The sequence below is a fragment of the Danio rerio genome, chromosome 22 (assembly GCF_052040795.2).
Source record: "Danio rerio strain M-AB ecotype USA chromosome 22, GRCz13ab, whole genome shotgun sequence".
NCBI classification, from domain to species: domain Eukaryota; kingdom Metazoa; phylum Chordata; class Actinopteri; order Cypriniformes; family Danionidae; genus Danio; species Danio rerio.
In genome coordinates, this window is record NC_141042.1 from 39,585,001 (window position 1) to 39,607,329 (window position 22,329).

The window sequence follows — 22,329 nt, forward strand, 5'->3', positions numbered from 1 at the left end:
CAAATACACACCACATAAACCACACGCATGTATACAAATAAATCAATCAAAAATCAGTGGTTTCCATTTAAAGCTCTGATAATCGATTAATCATTCTTTAAAGGAGACCTATTATGCAGAAAACACTTTTATAAGGGGTTTAAACACAGTTGTGTGGCAGCAGTGTGTGAATATAACCAGCTTAAAATAGTAAACATTAATAAAATGTATTTTTTATAGTCAGACTGGATAAAAACTGGATTACGATTAAGTTTAGGTAACATCTCAGCAAAGCTCCTAGATTATTACACCAGAATGAGAGTATACTTCCTTGTCATATCAGCCTATAAAGGAGCAACCTTTCATTTTCTGTCAGTCTTTTAACAGAGTGAAGCTTTAAATAGGAAAATGAGGCCATTTTTTGAGTGAGATGCTAACGGTCTAATCCGATTCAATGATCTATGCTAAGCTAAGCTAATAGTGCTCCGGTCAGACCTGGAGATCAGCTGAATGGATTAAAATATGGTAAAACTCAACTCTTTAACTCTGAGTTGAAAAATTAGAGTGTTTCTTTAAGAGCTGATTTAATGACATTAAGAATTGCGACTTTACAAAACCTCAATCAAACTCTCTTGTAATACAGAAAAGCCTGAGGATAACAATTAAGTTTAATAGTTTAACATCTCAGCAAAGCTCCTAGAATATTACACCAGCATGAGAGTATAGTTCCTTTGTCATATCAGCCTATAAAGGAGCAACCTTTCATTTTCGGTCAGTCTTTGAACAGTAAAACTTTAAATAGGAAAATTATCAAAACTCTTTGGCCATTTTTTGAGTGAGATGCTAACGGTCTAATCTGATTTAATGATCTATGCTTAGCTAAGCTAATAATGCTCTTGACAGACCCTGAAATCAGCCAAATGAATTCAAAAAATGAAAAATTTAACAGTTTAATGCTGTGAAATGAGCCTATATTAAAAAAAAAACTGCTGATTTTATAACATCAAGAATTGTGACTTGTAATAAACTCCGTCGAGCTATGTTGAAATACAGGATTATGATCGTGTTTGATAATTAAACATCTCAGTGCATTGTGCATTGTGATGAAACACTCTTGTTCTGGTGTTGTGTCAAAACAATGGCTGTGGATTGTGAAAATCATTGTGTTTGATGAACAAGTGGTGGTGTGTGTGTGTGTTTGGTTTGAAGGCAGGGACAATTATTGACATTAATCCACTGAAATGATGAATTGAAGCCTTAACATCAGGAAACCAGAATGACGCTGGAAAAGGCAACAAAGGTGGATTGTTCTGGATTGTTCTTTACTCTAGTTCTAGGCGGTATTCATATTTGACTGTATAATATTATATAATATAATCATTAACAATAATGACTTTTTTTTATATGATATAAAATTCATCCATTTATTTGCTGTTCGGCTTAGTCTCTTTATTAATCTGGGGTCGCCACAGTGGAACGAATCGCCAACTTATCCAGCTCATTGGTCCGCAGCGGATGCCCTTCCAGCTGCAACCCATCACTGGGAAACTATAATATAATATAATATAATATAATATAATATAATATAATATAATATAATATAATAGCATATAATATAAATTAATAAAATATAAAAATTTGTATTCCTAATAATAAATCATTTTAAAATGTAATATAATTTAAATATTTTAATGAAATAAAAATAAAAAATTTTATCCTTAATTAAAATATAACATTTTGGAATTTATTTTTAAATATAATATAACCGAATAATTTAAATTTGTAATAATAATATTAAATGTTAAATATAACATAATATGATACAATATAATATAATATGATATAATATAATATAATATAATATAATATAATAGCATATAATATAAATTATAAAATATAATAATTTAAATTTCTAATTATAATTAAATTAAAAATGTATTATAACATAATATAAATATTTTAATAATATAATATAATAATTAAAATCCTCCCAAAAGAACTTTTATTCTTAATTAAAATATAACTATTTGGCATTTATTTTTAAAATATAATGCAATAAATATAATATAAAATAAAATAATATAATATAATAATTTAAATTCTTAATAATAATCCATTTTTAAATATAATATAATATTATATATATTATATATATATATATATATATATATATATATATATACAATTTATTATAATATAATAAATATTTTAATAATATATTAATTAAAATCCCCCAAAAATTACTTTTATCCTTAATTAAAATATAATAATTTGCCATTTATTTTTTAAATATAATATAACCCAATAATATAGATTTGTCATAATATTTAATGTTAAATTCAATATAATATAATATAATATATTGTCATATAATATAATGCAATATATGATATAATAATTTAAATTATTAATAGTAATTCATTTTTAAATATAATATAATAATGTTTAATAATAATACAATTTTAAATATAATCCTTACGTATATATATATATATATATATATATATATATATATATATATATATATATATATATATATATGATAATATTTTAGTATTTACTGATCATATGTACAATGCACTGTGACAATTTGACTTTTTGCATTGTGCATATGTACTCCAACCTCTTCTCTGACTGTTTGTGTGTTTTGTGGAAACAGAAGCCATCCAGCAAATGCAGCTCCAGCTGACTGAGGCAGAAAGAAAGTCCGCCGTCCACATCCGCAGATTCGCCAAACTGCAGGCCGATCACCACAACCTCATCGGGGTCACAGCCGAACTGGTGGACTCCCTGGAAGCAACCGTCCGCGGAAAGATGGCAAGCACACAATACTCGCACATTATTCACAGAAAACTCAATGATAAACTCCCGCTGAAAGCTTAATGTGACTATTTTCAATTTTATGAGGTTCCTTTTACACCACTGATAATGTAATTTATTTCAAATACAATCAGTTTAATAGACATAAGCATTTATTCAGTTGATCAAGCGTAAAACGAGATGAAAGACCGTCAGTAGCAGCAGCCTAGTGCAGAAACTCCACTAAAAATACTGAGTGAAATACATATATTAAAGACATGGCAAGAAAAAAAAGTAACTTAATGCAGTGCTTCTTGCCTGATCTGAGACCCACTTTATGTTGTTTATCATCAGGCAGTGAAGATCACTGATTTTTAAAGAAACCAGATCTGAAACGTGCTGATTTTGTAATGCAAAACAGTTCACCGGAAGCACTCAATCTGGCTGATTGCAAATTAAAATTCCCTGTGCATATACTGTACCCCAGGGGTGTCCAAACTGCATAGTTTAGCCCAGGGGTGTCCAAACTCAGTCCTGGAGGGCCACTGTTCTGCATAGTTTAGCTCAAGAGTGGGCAAACTCGGTCCTGGAGGGCTGGTGTCCTGCACAATTTAGCTCCAACTCTAATCAAACACACCTGCTCACAGATTTCTAGTGATCTTGAAGACACTGATTAGCTTGCTCAGGTGTGTTTGATTAGTGTTGAAGCTAAATTGTGCAGGACACCGGCCCTCCACGACCGAGTTTTCCCACCCCTGGTTTAGCTCCATCTTACTTCAACATGCCTGGCTGGTAGTTTCTAGTACCTAGAAAGAGCTTGATTAGGTACCCCAGGTGTGTCTAATTGGGGTTGAAGCTAAAATATGCAGGACACCGGCCCTCCAGGACTGAGTTTGGACACCCATTAGGCCTAACAAACATCCTTCATCCACTAATTACATAATGCTTAAATATATGAAATGAATATAGATAGAAATGTGTTGATTGTTGCACGACACACAAGATAATAGGTGGCTTAATGGACTAAATAAATAACACAGTTATGGGAAGCTTCAATCCTGAATCTCCAGTCACATGCGTATTACTTATTACTGTGGTTAACAATTATATTTGTAACACTTAAATGTATTATAATATAATTTGATATTCATTCATTCATTCATTTTCTTTTCGGCTTAGTCCCTTTAATAGATGATTTGATATTTTAGTATGTTTTATAAAAATGTTTTTTAACTAATAATCAAAGTTTTCTCTTTTTTTAAATGCTTTTTTTATCGTCTTTTAAATATTTTGTTGCTGCACAAAAATGTTAGGATATTTTTGCTCTTAAATAGTTTGTTATCGTGATGTAAAACAAAATATTATGCAGCTAAATGAAGAATAATATAATTAATATAATATAATATCTGACAACATTTATAATATAATGTATTAAATTATAATGTTATATAATAAAATATATTTCCCAGAGATGGGTTGCGGCTGAAAGGGCATCCGCTGCGTAAAAAACTTGCTGGATAAGTTGGCGATTCATTTCACTGTGGCGACCCCGGATTAATAAAGGGACTAAGCCGACAAGAAAATGAATGAATGAATAATATAATATAAATGAAAATACAACAAATTATAATATAATATAATATAATGAATTATCATAAAGCAGTAAAATATAATATAATATTATCAATTTTTATATAATAAAATATATAATATAATATAATTTAAAAAATAATATAATATAATATCTTATAATATAATAAAATGTTATAAAATTTATAATATAATATAATAAATTATAATATTATATAATATAATATAAATGATAATATAATTTGAAATATAATATAATATAAATGATAATAAATACATTATAATATAATACAATAAATTATAATATATTATAATATAATCATTTATAATAAAAACAATATAATATAATATAATCCATTTTATTATAACAAAATATATAATATAATATAATTTTTATATAGTTTTTAATATAATATAATAAAATGTATAATATATAATATATAATAATATAATATAATAAATTAAAATAAAAACAATAAAATATAATATACTAAATTCTAAAATATAATATAAATGATATTAAAATATAATTTAATATAATATAATTTAATATATTTTGAAGTATAATATAATATAAAGGATAATAAATAAATTATAATATAATGCACTAAATTATAATATAATATAATCAATAATATAATATAATTAGTTTTAATATAACAAAATAGATAATATAATTTTAATATAATTTTTAATATAATATAATAACATATAATATTATATATATATATATATATATATATATATATATATATATATATATATATATATATATGTATATATATATATATATATATATATATATATATATATATATATATATATATATATGTATGTGTGTGTGTGTATATATATATATATATATATATATATATATATATATATATATATATATATATATATATATATATATATAAATTATTATAAAATATATTATAATAAATTATAATATAATAAATTAATAAAATAAATTAATAAAAATAAATAAAATAATATCAATATTTAAATTCCTGATGGAATCCCTGGAAGCGATCGTCAGTGTAAAGATGGCGAGCACACAATACACACGCTACTCACACATTATTCACAGAAAACTTAACTAATTATTCCTGACGAACATAGTTAATCCTTTTGAAAAGCTCAAGGGAATGTGATGTTTTTCTCAGATTTCCCCAGAGTACCTGCAGGGTGTTTGTGTGCGGCTCTTCAGCGGAAACATGAGACAGAGTGCAGCTCAGAGCCTGGACTTCACCAGACCCGGCACTGTGAGTCAGCACACACACACAGCTCTTCTGATCATACAAACACAATCTGTGCCGAAAAGCAGTTGTATTTCAGTAAAGTACAATTTTATTAGCCCTCCTGTTAAATTTGTGAAATTTTCCTGAATCTGTTAAACATCGTTTAGGAAATCTTTAAAAACCAATAACATATTCAAAGGGTGCTAATAATTCTGACTTCAACTGTATCTGGTAAAGTTGACAGGTGCAACAATGTGCCTTGATGTACTTGAATGTGAAAAGTACAAAGTGACTTGTCAAATAAATGAACAAGAAAGATTATTTTGAGTTTAAGTTATTTTAATTATCTTGTTTATGAAGACTGCAGAGTGATGCATGAAAGAAAATGACTTCGAAGTATTTTGTGATATGTGGTACAATGCGCCCCCCAAAAGTACAAGTGACCCGCAAATGATCAAAGGAAATATATTAATGCAATTCAAATGTATAAAATATGAATTGATGTTTATTTTTTAATTATATTGTACTATTAAAATAAATTTTAAAAGATTTTGTCAAATAAAAAAAGTCATCCACCATCATTTTGTGGCTCAAAAGTATCGTTTCAGGCACCGGTATCGTTTTAAAAGTATCGATTTAGCACCGGTATTGAAATAAACCCAAACAATACCCAACCCTACATAATAGGCTGAAATGTTACATAACATTTGCAAAAATTATTGTGTTCATATCAGTGTTGGGAAAAAAAGTAACATATTACAATCTGTAGTTACCTAAAAAATAAATAAAACGTAAATAAATGTGTTAGTCACTTTTTAAAGACGCATTCATTAATTTTCTTGTCGGCTTAGTGCCTTTATTAATCTGGGGTCGCCACAGCGGAATGAACCGCCGACTTATCCAGCAATTTTTTACGCAACGGCTGCCCTTCCAGCTGCAACCCATCTCTGGGAAACATCCACACACATTCATACACACACACTCATACACTACGGACAATTTAGCCTACCCAATTCACCTGTGCCGCATGTCTTTGGAGTGTGGGGGAAACCGGAGCACCCGGAGGAAACCCACGCAAAGGCAGGGAGAACATGCAAACTCCATACAGAAACGCCAACTGAGCCGAGGTTCGAACCAGCAACCCAGCGACCTTCTTGCTGTGAGGCGACAGCACTACCTACTGCGCCACTGCCTCGCCCTTTTAAGGACGCAATGTGAATATAAATGTGCTGTTATTTTATTGTAATTTGAATTTTTTTACGTTTTTTAGACGTAAAAATGTCTAATTTTACAATTTTTATATATTTTCTAATGTATTACAATTTTAGACGTAAAATTGTAATATATTACTTTTTTCCCCAACACTGGTTACCATGCAAAACCCAATGTTTATTTACGTCCAGAATGGTTGTACAATGTGTTTGGATGTCCCCATGCTTCTGCAGTGTCTTCAATCATATCTTCTGTGTGTGTTTATGTGTGTGTGTGCTCATCTGCTCATGAAGGGATATTACTCTATGAGCCCTTATGATGACGGATATGTAAGTTTCTGGATGTTTCCTGCTCTTTCCTCCTGCCTGTTTTATTTCTGTCTATAGTTCATCTAGTTTCCATTAGATCGCTCTTTTGTCACGAGACCCTGCGTTCGTGTTCGGAGTAAAATTGACCCACTTTTGTTCCCTATTGATACTGAATCCCAGAGGAGGCACGTTATACTGTTCAATTATAAGATTTGGCTTTGTTTTTGAGCCGTTTTGCTTGTCTCCAGTTGCCCTGAGCGGATCATATTCATGCAAAACAGACAGAAAAAAGTTCAGGATTAGTTTATGAGGGATATTTATTCCTACTTTAAATAAACAGACTTCCTGGTGTCAGGTAATAGAAGCACATCGTGACTTGACCTTCGAGGTTACATTTCAACAGTGACAAATTGTTTTGATGTGAAACTTGACACATCGGATAGTGTTAAGAAGGAACAAGGAAGAACACCGCAAAAATACACAATCACCGATTTTAATAAAAAAATAAAGGATTGAAGGAACAAATAAATGAATTAAGAAATGGAGTAAATGAATGAAGGAATAAATAAATTAAGGAATGGCTTAAATAAAGGAATATATAAATGAAGGGATAAATAAATACATACACAAATAAAGGAATAAAGGGAAAAAATGAAGGAATATATAAATAAAGAAAGAAATGGAATACATAAATAAATGAATGAATAAATAAATAAAAAAGGAGTAGAGCACATAAATAAATAAAGGAATAAATTAAAGAAATAAAGCACATAAATAAATAAAGGAATAAATTAACAAATAAATGTAGAAAAGAATAAATAAACAACTGAAGTACATAAATAAATAAATACTTAAATAAATGGAGTACATAAATAAATAAATAAATGGAGTACATAAATAAATACATAAATAAATGGAGTAAATAAATAAATGGAGTACATCAATAAATGAAGGAATAAATAAATAAATAAATAATAAATGGAGTACATAAATAAATACATAAATAAATGGAGTAAATAAATAAAGGAATAAATAAATAAATGAATGAAGGAATGAATAAATAAATAAATAAAGGAATAGCTTAAATAAAAGAATATATAAATGAAGGGATAAATAAATACATACACAAATAAAGGAATAAAGGGAAAAAATGAAGGAATATATAAATAAAGAAAGAAATGGAATACATAAATAAATGAATGAATAAATAAATAAAAAAGGAGTAGAGCACATAAATAAATAAAGGAATAAATTAAAGAAATAAAGCACATAAATAAATAAAGGAATAAATAAACAAATAAATGTAGAAAAGAATAAATAAACAACTGAAGTACATAAATAAATAAATACTTAAATAAATGGAGTACATAAATAAAAAAAAAAATAAATAAATAAATAGAGTACATAAATATATGATTATGACTAGATATTTTTCAAGACACTTCTATACAGCTTAAAGTGACATTTAAAGGCTTAACTAGGTTAATTAGGGTAACTAGGCAGGTTAGGGTGATTAGGCAAGTTATTGTATAATGATGGTTTGTTCTGTAGACTATCGAGAAAAAAATAAAGCTTAAAGGGGCTAATAATTTTGTACTTAAATGGTGTTTAAAAAATGAAAAACTGCTTTTATTCTAGCCGAAATAAAACCAATAAGACTTTCTTCAGAAGAAAAAACATTATCAGACATACTGTGAAAATTTCCTTGCTCTGTTAAACATCATTTGGGAAATATTTAAAAAAGAGAGAAAAAAATTGTGGGTAATAATTCTGACTTCAACTGCATATTTAGAAAGCATATTTTATTAATTCTTCCTTTTATTAATGTATAGATTACAATAAATCAGCCAGTTCTGACACACACAACCCATGAAATCCTTCTCCGCTCCAGGATATTCTCATTATATCAGACTTATGTATGTAAACCTGGTTGTGAAACGCACTCACGCAGACAAACTGCAAATATTCACAGCAAACACTTGAGAATTTCCAGACAGGAGAGCGTTTGCGCTAATAACACATGCAGAAATCTTTCCACAAACCAGTTTGGAGTCAAATCAGCGTGACAATACAGCAGGATGCTCACATTTAACAGGAAATGAAGTCTTCACGTTGGGGATGCACAATCAATCAGACTCCATGGTTATGTAATCGTTAAAAGCACAATTCCTTCTTGTCGTCCCAACACAAATCCATTACATTAACTTAAGTGTTTTCACCAATTTCAGTGGATTGATCATAAAAAAATTAAGTTAACGTAATGTATTTGTGTTGGGACAGCATAAAGAAAAAAATGTGTCGTTTCAACAAATTTTAATTAGTTGTATTTAGTATTAAAAAAAATCTTCAGTCCCAAAAATACCTCAGAATTGTGTTTTTTGTGCATTTTAAATAAGTAGTTTTTTCTTCATGTCATCCCAACATAAATCCATTAGGTCAACTTAATTTTTGTATGTTCAATCCACTTAAATTGGTAAAAACAATTAACTTAATGGATTTGTGTTGGGATGACATGAAGACAAAAATAGTTATGTAAAGAGAGTTGAAACAACACAAATTCTGAAGTTTTTTTTTTTTTTTTTTGAAGACAACTTAATTTTTTTTTTTTTTTACAAATTTAAGTGCACTGACCTTATTTTTTTAAAATACTCCAGATGCTGTATTTAGTATTAAAAAAATTCTTCAGTCATTAAAATAGTCACAAATTGTTGTAGTAGTTTTTTCTTCATGTCGTCCCAACACAAATTTATTTAGCCAACTTAATTTTTGTATGTTCAATCCACTAAAACTGGTAAAAACAATGACCTTAATGTAATGGATTTGTGTTGGGTCGACATGAAGAAAAGATACTTTTGTAAAGTGAGTTGAAACAACACAATTCTAAAGTATTTTTTTTTCTGAAGGTTTTTTTTTTTTTTTTGCAAATTTAAGTGGATTGAGCTTATTTTTTAAATACTCCAGATGCTGTATTTACTATTAAATAAAATCTTCATTCCCTAAAATACTCCCAAATTATTGTTGTAGTTTATTCTACATGCCAACACAAATCCATTTAGTTAACTTAATCATTTTTACAAACTTAAGTCGATAGAACATGAAACAGTTAAAAAATATTTTAGAAGCTGTATTTAGTATTAAAAAAGTATTTAAAAACACTTGAGAATTGTGTTGTTTCAACTCATTTTAAATAAGTAGTTTTTTCTCCATGTCATCCCAACCCAAATCCATTAAGTCAACTTAATTTTTGTATGTTCAATTGACTTAAATTGGTAAAAACGATGACCTTAACCTAATTGATTTGTGTTGGGATGACATGAAGAAAAAATATATATGTTTATATTAATATTATATTATTTAAAGTGAGTTGAAACAACAAAACTATGAAGTAGTTTTTAGGACAACTTAATTTTTACTAATTTAATTGGATTGAACATAATTTAAAAAAAAATAAATAAATAAATACTCCAGATGCTGTGTTTATTATTAAAAAATATATTTCATTCCCAGATAGATACTTCAGAATTGTGTTGTTTCTAGTTTTTTCTTCATGCCATCCCAACTCAAATCCATTAAGTCAACTTAATCGTTTTTACAAATTTAGTTGGATTGATCATAAAAAAATTAACAGAACTTAATGGATTTGTGTTGGGACGATATGGAGGAAAAAAAACTGCTTATTTAAAATGAGTTGAAACAACACAATTCTGAAGTATATTTGGGACAACTTAATTGTTTTAACAAATTTAAATGGATTAATTTAAGTTGTTTTTTAAAATACTTTTTTGTGTTTTTTTTTTGTTTTGTTTTTTTACAAATGTAAGTGGATTGAGCTTGTTTTTTTAAATACTCCAGATGCTGTATTTACTATAAAAAAATCTTCAGTCCCTAAAATACTCCCAAATTATTGTAGTAGTTTTTTCGACATGCCATCCCAACACAAATCCATTAAGTTAACTTAATCGTTTTTACAAACTTAAATAGATTGAACATAAAACAATAAAAAAAAATACTTTAGAAGCTGTATTTAGTATTAAAAAAGTATTTAAAAACACTTGAGAATTGTGTTGTTTCAACTCATTTTAAATAAGTAGCTTTTTCTTCATGTCATCCCAACACAAATCCATTAGGTCAACTTAATTTTTGTATGTTTAATCCACTTAAATTGGTAAAAACGATGACCTTAATGTAATGGATTTGTGTTGGGATGACATGAAGAAAAAATACTTATATAAAATGAGCAGAAACAACACAATTCAGGAGGATTTTTTGGAGCAACTTAATGACTTTTACTAATTTTGGTGCATTGAACATAAAACAATTGGAAGAAAAACCCTTCTGGTTCTGTATTAAGCATTAAAAAAAATTGTCAGTCCAAAAAAATATCTCAGAATCTGTTTAGCTTTTTCATGTTGTGCCAACACAAATCCATTACATTAACCTTGTTGTTTTTACCAATTTAAGATGATTGAACATAAAACAATTAATATAACTTAATATACTTGTGTTGGGACATCATTAAATATTTTTTTAATACTTTTTGTAATACTTAACACAGTATCTGAAGTATTATTTTAAAATTTTAATATTTAATCCACTTAAGTTTGTTAAAACGTTCATGTTTAATTTTGTTAAAAATGATTGAGTTAACTTAATGGATTCGATCGGGACAACATGAAGGAATTGTGTGGAACCCAGAATTTGATAACAGTGAATGGTGTAAATCGAATTAAACCATCAATCAATTATACTTCAATCACAATGTCAACAGAAAATAATTGACAATTTTGATTTTCGTCATAATCATGCAGCCCGACTGGTCCCACATTCCTTCCAAAACCACTAGCACTCATACTTGAAATGACGCAGAACCACTCGCTCTTGGGTTTCAGTTTAACCCGTCCCCAATGCTTGTAATTGCATCCTTGAGATGCCAGAATTGCCAGTTGTAATGAGATCCCACAGGTGCGGCGCTTATGATGACTCTGGGGAGTTCCTCTCACTAACCCTCCATTTCTTGCAGTTCATTCAATGCATGTGCATATGCATAACCCCACACTGTAAATAAACGATTATTCGACTTTACTTAAAACGGTTATTTGGTTAACTTTAAAAAGTGAGTAAACATGCTGCTTTTAAATTACTGAATAAAGGCACTTTAAATAAAATAAATGCAAATTAGCGGTTTTCCGTATTTTGTGAATCTCGCTTTTATTTTTATTTGTTTCTCTGTTTATTTCTGCTTTTAAATGGCATTGTTGGAGCTTGATCTTTCTTGCAATAACTTTAAGCATTGAAAAGTTGGAAAAAGGTGACTTTTATAAAAGTTTTTAATAGTTTAAAGTGATTTATTGGTGGGTTGGTGTTGTACACTTCCTGACAAAAGTCTTGCTGTGGATCCCATTGTACGTGCAACAAATAATAACTTGATTTCCAGTTGATCATTTGGAAAAGTGTCGGAAGGTGGATTTCTCAGATGAATCATCTGTTAAACTGCATCCCAATCATCACAAATAATGCAGAAGACCTATTGGATTCAGCATGGAGCCAAGATTCTCACAGATATCAGTCAAGTTTGGTGAGGGAAAAATCATGGTTTGGGGTTACATTCAGTATTGGGGCGTTCGAGAGATCTGCAACATCAACAGCCTGAGGTGTCAAGACATTTGTGCTGCCCGTTACATTATAGACCACAGGAGAAGGGCCAATTCTCCAGCAGGATAGCGCTCCTCCTCATACTTCAGCCCCCACATAAAAAGCTCCTGAAAGCAAAGGAGGTCAAGGTGCTCCAGGATTGGCCAGCCCAATCACCAGACATGAACATTATTGAGCATTTCTGGGTTAAGATGAAGGAGTAGGCATTGAAGATGAATCCAAAGAATCTTGATGAACTCTGGGAGTCCTGCAAGAACGCTTTCTTTGCCATTCCAGATGACTTAATAAGTGATTTCTTTCATTGCAGAGATGTATGGATGCAGTCCTCCAAGCTCATGATGGAGTCAGACACAATATTCATCTGTCTCCACTGCAGCAGGACTTTATTTTCTATACTGGACATTATTTCTGTTCAGTTCAAGACTTTTGTCTAGGCAGAGTCAGACCTTACTGTCCTAATTAAATCAATAAAAATCAAGACATGATCATATTTTTTTTTGCTCAAATAAGCGTCATCTAGAGGCCTTTGCCCTTCATATGAGCCACTTCCGATTCCAAATGATCAACTAAAAGTCAAAGTATTATTTGTTGTTCCTAAAACTTGGATAAGCGACAAGACTTTTGTCAGGTAGTCTATATTGCGCTACAAAAACCTTGAAATAAACCACCAGTTTACAGACTTATTTCTCTATTGATTATATCTTATACATTTTATTATTCAGTGTTTTTCAATTCACATTTACCTGTATAGCGCTTTTACAATGTGGATTGTGTCAAAGCAGCTTCACATAGAAGATTATGGTAAATTGAAACAGTGTAGTTTAATTTTCAGAGTTTAGCTCAGTTCAGTGTGGTTTAATAATCACTACTGAGAGTCCAAACACTGCAGAGCAAATCCATCGATGCGCAGCTCTACAGGTCCCGAACCATGCAAGCCAGTGGCGACAGCGGTGAGGAAAAAACATCACCAATTGGCGAAAGTGAAGAATTAAAAAACCTTGAGAGAAACCGTTTCTCCTTTGGCCTAAAGTCTTGTGCAGAGCTGCAGTCTAAGCGCTGGAGAAGCTGGACCTCAGCGAAGGCTCGTCTGTCACTGGAGTTTTATAGGAATTAGTCTCATGGTCTCCGCTTCTCCATGACCACCCCAGCAGATGCTCAGGATACGGCCTGATCCAGGATTATGGAAACCTTGGGATCATCTCGTCACTGGTCTTGGATTGAATCAGTGGCGCTGCATAGTCTGAGGGCCTCAGGATGAGTCTCCCCATGAAGAGAATAAAGAGAATAATTAGTGTAGCTGCTGTTCATAGTGTATATAAGCAAGATGTAGAAACCTGTGTGGAGCACATTCATGCATCATACTGCTAAGTGATGCACTGAGTGTACGCTTTGCTAAAAAGATAGGTCTTTAATTTAGTTTTGAACTGCGAGAGTGTGTTTGAGCCTCGGACATTATCAGGAAGGCTATTCCATAGTTTAGGAGCCATAAATAAGAAGGCTCGACCTCCTTTAGTGGACTTTGCTATTCTAGGTACTACCAGAAGCCCTGAGTTTTGTGATTTTAAAGAGCAGGTTGGATTGTAGCGAGACAGAAGGTTGGTTAGATAAACTGGGCCCGGTTTTTCAATAGGTTTAATCCGTATCAAATTGATCCAGATTTAGTAATTCTGTTTTTGCTAACCGTGATCAGGTAATCCAGCTTACTTTTTGAGCCAGTTTTTCAAAGCAACATTGGATTGGATCAATCTGATCCGGATAGGAACTTTTCAGGATCACTAAATCTGGATTACCAGTGCTCAAACAGGATAGGAAATCACAATGTGGAACTATAGATATGTAAAGAGCGACAAGTAGAATAGCCAGCGTGGGGTCAATATAACTTTATTTTGTTTTTTAATGAAAACTAAGAAAATTTATTAAATATTAAATTAATAATAATAAATTAGAAAAACAAGAAAAAGCCCACCCCATCCTCTTCCAGCAGTCCGCTCATCTGAGACCTACAACACAAACACTGTACATTGAGGTATTTATAATAAGTTTCAAATATAGATGTAAATAAAAAAAAGACTTAATGTCAAAAGCTCCACAATAATCTCAGACTTCCTCATCTGATGTGGAGAGAGCAGCTTGTCTGAGCGTATCCTTTAGGAGGGGGATCTCAAGTCTGGCCTTGGTTTGCTGCAGTTTGGTCAGAGTCAGTTGTTCCTCTGCCAGGCGAAGCTGTGCTTCTGCCCTTTCAGTCTCTTTTTGCAATTGTTGAAAGAGATATCAAAAATCAGTCACTGCCGTTTCTTGCATTTTTTGTTTATTCTGTAATCATTGCTATCATCATTAATAAATATTCTAATAAGAAAAATATTTTTCATTGTGATGAATACATATATATATATATATATATATATATATATATATATATATATATATATATATATATATATATATATATATTATATATATACAATTAGAGACTAAATAAAATGTATTGTTTTTGGTCAATTTTGACAGCTGTTTGGGGGATTATTTTATGAGGCCAAACTCTTTCTACTTTGCTGGAGGCCTATACAGAAAGGCTAAATACGTTAAAGCCTATAATCACTATAGCCTGACAGATGAACAAATAAAATTAAAACCTTATGAATAAATAGTATATCTCGTAAGATACTGCATGATCCAAAAATAGTATTGTTTAATAAATTTTTTAAGTTTTATTACATTTTAGGCATGAAATCCACGCTAAATCCACCCTTCTGATGGGATCAGTTTAATCCAGGTTTTTTGGATCAAAGTGATCCAGATCCTACAAAAAAGGTCTGAAAAACCCAAACAAAGGTTTGATCCGGATCAAAACCAGGATTGGATTACGTGATCTAATCCGATTATGTTATCCGTTTTTTCTTTTGAAAAACCCATTTTCAAGATTTGATCCAATCCCTTATCAAAAATTCTAGTGGATTACTTTTGAAAAACTGGGCCCTGGTCAGCATCGCATAATGCCATTCACAACCAGACATAAACTGAAGACACCTGTGAATCGCAAAATACGGAAACTGCACATTAACAGTTGTGTTTGCAGTGTGAACTGCGTGCATAATTAAAAACAAAATAAGTTAAATCAACTTAAAAGTTCCAAGTTACAACAAGTTTACTCACTATTTTAAAGAAAGTCAACTTGTAGCTTTTGAGGCAATGGTTTTACTCCGTTTTTTGATGTTAAGTAAAGTAACTAATCAGTTTTTACAGTGCACTGAACTGCATGCAGGAATAATACGCATGTGTTCTAATCCCATGTCTGCTGTAGGATAACCAGTGAACTAACACACCCAGCCATTTTGGTTTCCATTGATATGTAATTCTATCAACTGATTTAAATGACACTTTTTTTTCCTTCTTTCAGGCTTCCTCAATGCTACGGGCGTCAGTGGCACCTCAGTGAGTTGTTTTTGTTTACTGCTAATAGTTTTTTGATGTGACATCACACCACTAGAGGAACATGTTGCACATGATATTATCTCCTGCTGACCGCCAAGTCATGGGCGGAGTGATTTCTCTTATTTTAGTTAGAAAGCCGGATAACTGTTGTGCAGAAACATATCGCATTACTAACCGATGAGTTGACATGCCTGGGCTGTGCTTCTACTGAATTACTTCATAGAAAGGACGGTCAGGAAGGAGAGATTTCTTAATTTGTGCTAAATGTTAGCATCATTGATTCATTACAACCCATGGCACTATATCATTATATGCTTTTATGCGTTTTATACTGTCTCTATTCTAATTTGTGCAATTAAAGTACAAATTCTAAGTCAAATAGCCGAAGTGAATGAACATTTTTTTCCTACCAGCAAATATTAATCTAAGTCAAAGAAACCGACACTAAATATATAATCAATCACAAGCTATAACGCAATCACTAATGACTAAATCGCTGAGGAATATCCTCAAGATAATTGTAAACACCATGTGACTAAAAAACAGTTGCAGGATATGGATCATAAATGCGCATAGTTTAAAGTTTGCAATCAAATCTCTGAATTGCTCTGTTGATCCGTGATCTAAATTCTTAGCTTGAAACAGATGGAAAATCATCTTACCCCCCTCTGAAAAATTATCCACAATCCCAGTTTCTAAAAACTTGGACTCCCTCTCCTGTCCCATATGAGATGGACAGATCTCAGTGTAGCTGCCATAATGCCTGTTGTATTTTTTTATTTATTTATTTTTATTTTTTATTCATTTAGTTTTTTGCCTGCCTGGTCTCTGCACAGGTCACGTGACTTAAAACTATAGGATTGGTAGAAAATCTCGTCTTGTTCGTAATATTGAAATGTCACACTTATTTTATAGATTTATTTATGAACATCAATATTTCACTCTTATTTTTATTTTTTATTCGGGGAATTTACAAACATGTTGCCTATTTTTCTTATATCAAAGGCAAGGCAAGGCACGTTTATTTTTATATTAAAGAGCATAAATTATGATCAATTACAACAACAACAAAAATACCCTGTAATAAGTATATTCAAAATTAATTTGGTATTTATTTATTAAATTGTGTATTCATTTATTTATTTATTTGTTTGTTTATTTGTGTTCATTTATGTATTCATTTAATTTTTTTTATTATTTATTCATCTTTTTGCTTTTATTTATTTGTACTAATTTATGTGTGTTTATTTATTTGTTATTTATTTTTAGGTTAATTTATGTATGTATTCTTTATTTTTTATGTTTATTTATGTATTTATTATTAATTTATATATGTATTTTTTTAATATTAATTGTTTTTACTTATTTATTTATGTATTTATTTATTTATTATTTTATGTATTTAATATTTATTTACTTATTATTTGTTTTATGTATTTATTTATTATTTATGTATTTATTTATTTAATTTTTATGTTTATTTAAGTATGTATTTATTTATTTATTTATTATTTTTATGTATTTAATATTTATTTACTTATTTGTTTTATGTATTTATGTATTTATTTATTATTTATGTATTTATTTATTTAATTTGTATGTTTATTTAAGTATTATGTATTTATTTATTTATTGATTTATTTATAATTATTATTAATAATATTATTTATTTTTGTTTGTTTATTTATTGTTTGTTGATGTTATATAATCAGTGTATTGACTGCCATCTCGTAACTGGTAAATCACATCACTGGAATAATTCTTCAAATGCCTTCAAGACAGACCTGGAAGGCATGTGATCTGGCTGCCTCGAGGCTATTTCATCTTTTTTTTTTTTTTAAGTCGGAAAACTAAAGTATAATTCCCGTCAGTAACCTTCAAAAACTTGTAGAGCAAGATTCATTGTTTGTATTTTGTTATTTTTTTTGCTACTTCCTGCTCTCAGGAGGCCCAAAGATGTGCCCTTGCTGCCTTCCCTGGACTACGAGAAGCTGAAGAAAGACCTGCTGACTGGATCAGATCGACTGAAGGCTCTGCTGCTTCAGGCTTTGCGTTGGGTAACCCTTAATTACAGTTAATAAACTAAAATCACCAGCACATTTAGGTCCAGAATTTCATATACAGCTGAAGTCAAAACTATTAGCCCTCTTTTTCTTTTCTTTGTCAAATATTTCCCTAATGATGTTTAACAGGGCAAGGAAATTTTCACAGTATTGCCTATTATATATTTTTTCTTCTGAAGAAAGTCTTATTTGTTTTATTTAACTAGAATTAAATCAGTTATTTGTTGTACTCTTTAAGCAGTATTTGTTTTTGATTGTTTACAGAACAAACCATCATTACACAATGACTTGCCTAATCACTATACTTTGCCTAATTACACTAGTTAAGCCTTTAAATTGCACTTTAAACAGACAAATATCTAGTAAGTATGTGAATTAGCACGCAGCAATAGGTCTTTTATATTGAATACTGTTGTTTTTTCCTTCTAATTCCAATGCCAGATTCAGTAATTGTTAAATTTATTGACAGAGGTTGACTCGATCTCTTCACGGCGAGCAAAGAGACACGGTTTTACAGGCCTTCATCAGCAACGACCTTCTGGAGAGATACAGTAACAAACAGGTACGTGGTGACACAACGATGACACAGGTCATATTTATGGTAACAACCTGCTGAAACACACACACACACACAGAGTAATTTAAGCATTAGCACCACTAATTTTAGTTTACACAGCTTTATTTTTAGCAACTCATCCATCAGGATGTTGTTGTCACATAGCAGGATGTGGTTTTTAGCAGTTTTCACTCACGTTTAGTCTCTTCTGCATGATGCATACACACAAATATGTAAAGCTTTCTGGGGTTTTTTTTTTTTCTCTCGTTGTCAGTTATGTTAGTGAGTCAGTATCCAGTTCCACGTAAACAGTCACTTTTTTATCCATTCCCTGCATAACTTTTTTTTTGGTCACACCTTACAGTAAGATTCCATTAGTTAATGCTAGTTCATGTATTTACTAATATGACCCAAAAACAAACAATACATAAATCAATAATATTCATTAATTAATTTTCCTTCGGCTTAGTCCCTTTATTCATCAGGGGTCACCACAGCAGAATGAACCGCCAACTTATCCAGCATATGATCTATACAGTGGAAGCCCTTCCAGCTGCAACCCAGTACTGGGAAACATCCATACACGTTCATTTACACACATACACTACAGACAATTTGGTCAATTTACCTGTAGCACATGTTTTTGGACTTGTGGGGGAAGCTGGAGCACCCAGAGGAAACCCATGCCAACACATGGAGAACATGCAAACTCCACACAGAAGTGTGCCCACTGGCACAGCCAGGACTCGAACCAGCGACCTTCCTGCTGTGAGGTCACTGAGCCACTGTGCTGCCCTTTATTAATGTCATTCAATATTAATAATGAACTTATTAATATTGTTGTACTTGTTAACATTAGTTAATGCACTGTGAGTTAACAAAAACTAGCTATGGATGACTTTATTTCATTAACTAATGTTAAATAAATACTGTAATGTATCGCTCATTGTTTGTTCATGTCACCCTTTATATCATTTAGACTTACAGCTGAAGTCAAAATTATTCGCAAATGACGTTGAACAGAGCAAGGAAATTTTTACTGTATTTCCTATAATCTTTTTTCTTCTGTAGAAAGCCTCATCTGTTTTATTTCGGCTAGAATAAAAGCGGTTATTCATTTTTTTAAATAATTTTAACGTCAAAATTATTAGCCCATTAAAGCTATACTTTTTTGATTGTCTACAGAACAAACCATAATTATGCAATGACTTGCCGAATAGTGCGTTCACACCAGATGCGAATGAAACGTCAAGCGTGAGTGATTTACCTGTCAAGTCAGTGCAAAGACATGATAAAAACATCCTGCAACGCGATTCACTCAGTTGAAGCGGCAATTTGATGCGCGAATGAAGTGAATTTGATGCACGAATCAAGTGAATTTGATGCGTAAATTAAACTAATTTTATGCGCGAATTAAGTGAATTTGAGCTGTGAATTAAGTAAATTTGATGCGCGAATTAAGTGAATTTGATGCGCGAATTAAATGAATTTGATGCGCGAATTAAATGAATTTGATGCGCGAATTAAGTGAATTTGATGCGCGAATTAAATGAATTTGATGCGCGAATTAAATGAATTTGATGCGCGAATTAAGTGAATTTGATGCGCGAATTAAATGAATTTGATGCGCGAATTAAATGAATTTGATGCGCGAATTAAGTGAATTTGATGCGCGAATTAAATGAATTTGATGCGCGAATTAAGTGAATTTGATGCGCGAATTAAATGAATTTGATGCGCGAATTAAATGAATTTGATGCGCGAATTAAGTGAATTTGATGCGCGAATTAAATGAATTTGACTCGCAAATGAAACAAATTTGATGTGCGAATGAATCAAATTTGACGCACAAATGAAGCGAATTTGACACACGAATGAAGTGAGTTTGACGCACAAATGTAGCGAATTTAATGCGCGAATTTATCGCATTTGACGCGTGAATGAAGCAAATTTTTATGCACGAATGAAGCTAATTTGATGGACTAATGAGTCAAATTTGATGTGTGAATGTAGCAAATTTGATGCGCGAATGAAGCGAATTTGACGCGCAAATTAATCGAATTTGACGTACAAATGAAGCTAATCTGACACAGGAGTTAAGCAAATTTTTGACATATGCTGGAGCTTGCTCTAGTTTGGGCGCGATTTTGATGCAGCACCTGTTGTTGGTGCCGAACAAATCCTTGCCGTTTATCAGCCTTCATACAATCACGTAAAGCACAGCTACTCTCTCAATACAACCCGCGTTAGCCATTTAGCAACAACATTAGAGTCACCAGGCAGACAGAAACCCTGCCCATGAAGTGAATCATCGTCTATTGTGAAGTGAATTTCACACGTGAATGAAGCGAGTAAACTCAATAGTGTGATTTATTCAAGCAAGCCACGTCTGATGTGAACGCCCCATAATAACCCTAGTTTGCCTTACGAACCTAATGAACATAGTTATGCATTTAAATGTCACTTTAAGCTAAATAATAGTAGTTAAAGTCAAATATTATTGACTGTCATCAAGGCAAAGATAAAAGAAATCAGTTATTAGAGATGAGTTATTAAAACTATTATGTTTAGAAATGTATTCTTTCCGTTAAACAGAAGTCGGGGGGAAACTACACCAGGGGCTAATAATTCTGACAGCATGTGTTTTATCTTCTTTATTTTGTGTTAGAATTGCCATCCAATAAGGGGTTAAGAGTTTTAGAATGATTTCAAACCCATCCTTGTCCTACTTACTCAGCAAAAATGTGTCATCAGCTATCTATGCCAGGTATTTAGGATGAATCTGAATGTGGATAATCAGGTTTCAGCAGTTACTGTCACTGTTTATCTGCCTTAAGCTCATCTTTCGGTCTACCCGAAAAGCTTTGCGTCTCACATTACGATGATAAAAAAAACACACTCGGCAGGAAGCGAAATCGTTTTTAACAGCAAATTGTGCCCAACGCAAACATTCCAGGATGAGTGACACCTCGTCTAACCAGTTTGCTTTGGTTTACTCTACAGAAAACTGTTCTCCATCTGATAAAGTGCAAGAATGAGATTGTCAGACAGTATACGGCCAGACTGATCAATGCGTTTGCCTCTTTGTGTGATGGTGAGTGAAAAGGATTCTTCGTTATATTGTTCTCTAAGCCCATCCAATGATCATGAATGCCCACAATACTCCAACACAATGAGTAAAATGGCCTTAAATTAGGATTATGACACTAAATCCACGTAGCATGTTTTAGTGACTCCTCAATTTGGTCAAATTTAAAGGGACAGTTCACCCAAAGCTGAATATTTAAAGTGCAAGAATGAGATTGTCATGGCCAGACTGATCAATCCGTTTGTTTTATTGTGTGATGGTATTGTGGTTTAGTATTTTTGTTAATAATGTTGTCCCAAAGTCCATCCAGAAGCTGTAATGTAGCTGTGGCGGGAATGAATTTCTCCCTGTTAGACCATGCGCCACGATGAAAAGCGTACTTTTTCGTCCTTAAAATAGCAAAAGTGGA

General features: G+C 31.3%; 1 protein-coding gene and 1 long non-coding RNA gene across 7 annotated transcripts in view; both read left to right on the top strand.

The window, feature by feature from the left end:
- LOC141380256 (uncharacterized) overlaps nucleotides 1–920 on the top strand; it is a 3,095-nt gene extending 2,175 nt beyond the window's left edge. The window contains exon 2 of the long non-coding RNA XR_015522494.1: nucleotides 1–920. This exon is cut by the window's left edge and continues 1,483 nt beyond it. This is a non-coding gene — a long non-coding RNA (uncharacterized LOC141380256).
- Nucleotides 1–22,329, top strand: part of armc9 (armadillo repeat containing 9) — an 89,543-nt gene that overhangs the window by 21,317 nt on the left and 45,897 nt on the right. For 3 of the 6 annotated variants that reach the window (XR_015522322.1, XM_087304690.1, XM_087304691.1), the window contains 8 exons: nucleotides 1,255–1,279; nucleotides 2,639–2,796; nucleotides 5,535–5,633; nucleotides 7,115–7,150; nucleotides 16,179–16,213; nucleotides 18,159–18,270; nucleotides 18,746–18,838; nucleotides 21,836–21,926. Coding sequence is in view for 5 of the 6 variants with exons in the window: in XM_087304690.1 (XP_087160816.1) it covers nucleotides 1,255–1,279; nucleotides 2,639–2,796; nucleotides 5,535–5,633; nucleotides 7,115–7,150; nucleotides 16,179–16,213; nucleotides 18,159–18,270; nucleotides 18,746–18,838; nucleotides 21,836–21,926 (649 nt within the window). In the remaining variant the exon portion in view is untranslated. Of the gene's footprint in view, nucleotides 1–1,188; nucleotides 1,280–2,638; nucleotides 2,797–5,534; nucleotides 5,634–7,114; nucleotides 7,151–16,178; nucleotides 16,214–18,158; nucleotides 18,271–18,745; nucleotides 18,839–21,835; nucleotides 21,927–22,329 lie in introns of all 6 variants that reach the window. The other 3 variants (XM_087304693.1, XM_087304694.1, XM_087304692.1) reach the window with 3 other exon arrangements.